We start from the raw sequence: 3,340 nt of genomic DNA, 5'->3' as shown, positions 1-3,340 counted from the left end.
GTCGTGCTTGGGCCGGCACGGCACGAAGACGTGCCGGCGTGCCATGGGCCGTGTTTGGACTTGATAATAGACTTGTCGTGCCAGCACGGCACGGCACGATGTGCCAATCATGCCTAAAAATCTAGACCCGACACGGCAAGAGGCACGAGAGGGCCGGGCCGGGCCGGCACGGCACGACCCAAGTCCCAGCTACAAATGTCAACCTTTTCTCTATCACGCTAAATGCAACGTAACACGATCGAGACCACACAAAAATGTCCGTGGATATCTTGACGGCTAACCGTTAACAGATACTAATGTTCTAACATAAACATGCGTAGCTAGCTCGGCGTTTCGTCGTTGTGGCAGCCCATCAGGCCATCAGTGAGGTCATGATTCGCGAGCAGCTGAGGCGATAGCAAACGGAATTTGTTGCTCGTGTGCAGCTAGCTGCTGGGCACCAGATGAGACGCCCGGGAGGCCGGACACACGTTGCACACCGGCGCGTGGTGGGCGGGCGGCGCGGCGCGTCCCGAAAAGTCTCCGAGCCCTGCGTGCCTATAAGAGACCAGCAGAGGGGCCCTCGTTTCGCCGAGGGAGCTGGAGCAAAGCTGCTGCGTAGGAGCGAGGAGGGAGCTGGTGGCCTGGTGCGCCGATCGGTCGAGGCGTCGTGGGGGTCGGTAGCTAGCGATGGCAGCCGGGGTGGCGGCGCTGCCGTCGGCGAGGGCGGAGTACGTGCTGCGGGGCGCGTGCGCGGCGATGGCGGCGGCGGGGGCGCTGCTGCTGGGGCTCAGCGCGCAGACCAAGACCGTGCTCTTCGTCCAGAAGAAAGCCGTCCCCAAGGACGTCCAGGCGCTCTGGTACGCACGCCGCCACCACCGATCTGTTCAGTTCAGCTTCCACACCTTGTGATCACGGGAGCTTGCTTGTTGCGCGTGCCAGGGTGCTGATCGTGGCGGCGTCGTCCGCGGCGGGGTACCACGTCGTCCAGCTCGCCCGGTGCCTCTTCACGGCCCGCCTCGCCGCCGCTGGCGCCGGCAGCCGGCGCCTCAGCCGAGGGATCGCGTGCGTCTCTTTCCTCCTCGACAAGGTACAGTGCTTTCGCTCCCCCATTCACGCCGGCAACTCGTTTTTCTTCCCGGACAGCCGAGCAGAGGGCTCTGCCCTGTCCCCAACCGTTTCCATTTAAACGCGTCACTCTCAGAGTCAGAGACACTCCTGCTGGCTAGGCAAACAGGGTGGCTTGCCGAGTTTGCCCGCTGTCCCTCTCGTGCTCGAGCACACGCTAATGGCAATGGCAACTTGTGGGGAGTTGGTGATCAGAGCTGCAGTTGCAACCGCATAACCACGCCCTCTTTCTCTGAACTGCCCGGACAAAGATAGCAGCTGTGGCACTGCTCGATCGAGTGGTGAAACGTTTTGCCTTGTGCAGGGATGCGCGTACATGGTGTTCGCGACGACGATGGCGGCGCTGCAGGCGTGCTTCGTGGGGCTCGTCGGCGTGGACGCCCTGCAGTGGAGCAAGCTCTGCAACATCTACACCCGCTTCTGCGAGCAGGCCGCCGCGGGGATGGTCTGCAGCATGCTCGCCGCGGTGGGCATGGCCGTCCTCGCGGCCTTCTCCGCGCGCCAACTCTTCCGCTGCCCCGCCGGCGATCTGGGGTGGAACGGATCGCAGGGAAGCTCCAGCGAGCTCTGATGTGTTGCAGAGGAAAATTTGGCATGGGGTCAAAAAAAAGGAGCAAGAGAGAGTGTTAAGTGTGTTGGCACTTTTTGTTGTCCAAGCTTTGCTTGCAAGGCTAAGATTAGGATTGCCTGAACAGGGTCTGACGTTTCGACTGGTCAAGTTTATACGAAGAATGATGAAAAATATACTACTAGTCTTTATGAAACATCGCATCTGTTTGACGATAAGGGAGTTAATCAATCTCACAAGTTTGTTTGAAAGTGAAAGAGCTAAAAAGTTCAGACTGAAGGTGAAAAGTGCAAGTTAATGTAAGATCCAGCAAAGACTGATTACTAAATTTAGAGATCTTTTCATGCTTGTGGTCCTGGTAGTCGTTCAACAAAAAAGAATGAATTGAATTGCCTAAACAATATCTTTGACGATTACAGATGCCACATTGCATTACAATTCGTCACCACCATTGTGTGCTGTTGTCTCCTCGCTAAACAACTCACTGTCATCGATCAATTGTCATCGATCCAGTGAGGTTGTTTTGTGCTGTCAGATCCGTGCTCTTCGACATCACGTCGTCCATGGTCACCGCCGTCCCGCCATCTGTTTCTTGGGCTGACCTGCATCTGCCTCCCGGTCTCCCGGATGTGGTTGGCTCCACGAGCAGAGTCTGCTGCATAGAAGTTCTTGGCTTCCTCATGCGCGTCCGTAGCGTAGCTCTCCTCACCCTCACACAGCAAACACCCGCTCGTGCGCCACGCCATGTCGATCGTCTTCAGCCTTCTCGTAGACGTGGAACGGGATGATCTGGCCGATCCAAACGCCGGGGCAGCGGTACGCCTCGTGGCAGAGCGCGTCGGCCACGTGGTTGCCCTCCCTGTAGATGTGCTGCACCTCGCAGCCACCGCGGAAGCGGCCGAGCAGCTACAGGATGTGCTCTTCCATGTCGCGCGGGATGCGCGTCTGCCGCGACTCCCCGCGCAGCAGCCGCACGAGGGTGAGGTCGTCGCCCTCGACGAACAGCCGGTGGATGAAGCCGCTGTCCTGAGCGAGACGAAGGCCCCTGGCGAGCGCGCGAGCCTCCACCACGCCGATCGGCGTGTGGCCCGTCCGCTCGGCGAAAGCGGCGACGATGCGGCCGGCGCGGTCGCGGATCACGCCGCCTATGCTCGCCCGGCCGGACCCGTCGTGGAGCACGGAGCCGTCGAAGTTGAGCTTGTACCACCCCGGCCGCGGCGGCGCCCAGCGCACGCGGACCACTCGCCGCGGGCCGGCGGTGGCGTGACATTGCGCCGGCGGCGGCCCCCGGTGTGCCGGGATCGCGGCCGGCAGCTGGCGACGCTGGTGGATCGCCGGATGCGCCGAGACAGGCACGGCCAGGGACGCCATGTCAGGAATCAACAAACAAGGACGAGCAACCGAACGTATATGAATGCGTTGTATTCGAGCGAGACGTCCCTCGTATAGTATATATATTGTTCTTCAAATCACTACGCTTAACTTCTACGCTGATCGTATTGTATGCACTGCCAATCGGAGCCCTGTATCCGACTTCCGACTTCCGACAAGCTGTGGCGGCGGGAAAAGCGCAACGAGCCAAGCCTGGCTCTCAAGTCTATCTCAACGGCCACGCTGTACGGCTTCGCGGTGAGCTGCTTCTCGACCGTGGCGTTCCTCCCGAGG

General features: G+C 60.1%; 1 protein-coding gene and 1 pseudogene across 1 annotated transcript; one reads left to right on the top strand and one right to left on the bottom strand.

Moving 5' to 3' along the window:
- Positions 1-361: 361 nt before the first annotated feature.
- LOC120670467 (CASP-like protein 2C4) lies at positions 362-2,019 on the top strand. The gene is made up of 3 exons (XM_039950596.1): positions 362-839; positions 922-1,069; positions 1,412-2,019. Exons 1-3 carry the CDS (start codon positions 670-672, stop codon positions 1,676-1,678), a joined length of 585 nt encoding a protein of 194 aa, XP_039806530.1. The 5' UTR covers positions 362-669; the 3' UTR covers positions 1,679-2,019.
- Positions 2,020-2,386: 367 nt separating this feature from the next.
- On the bottom strand, positions 2,387-3,046 carry LOC120651972 (annotated as a pseudogene).
- Between the last annotated feature and the right edge of the window lie 294 nt (positions 3,047-3,340).

This window comes from Panicum virgatum, chromosome 1K (assembly GCF_016808335.1).
Source record: "Panicum virgatum strain AP13 chromosome 1K, P.virgatum_v5, whole genome shotgun sequence".
NCBI lineage: Eukaryota > Viridiplantae > Streptophyta > Magnoliopsida > Poales > Poaceae > Panicum > Panicum virgatum.
This window is presented reverse-complemented; position numbering and strand designations above follow the sequence as displayed.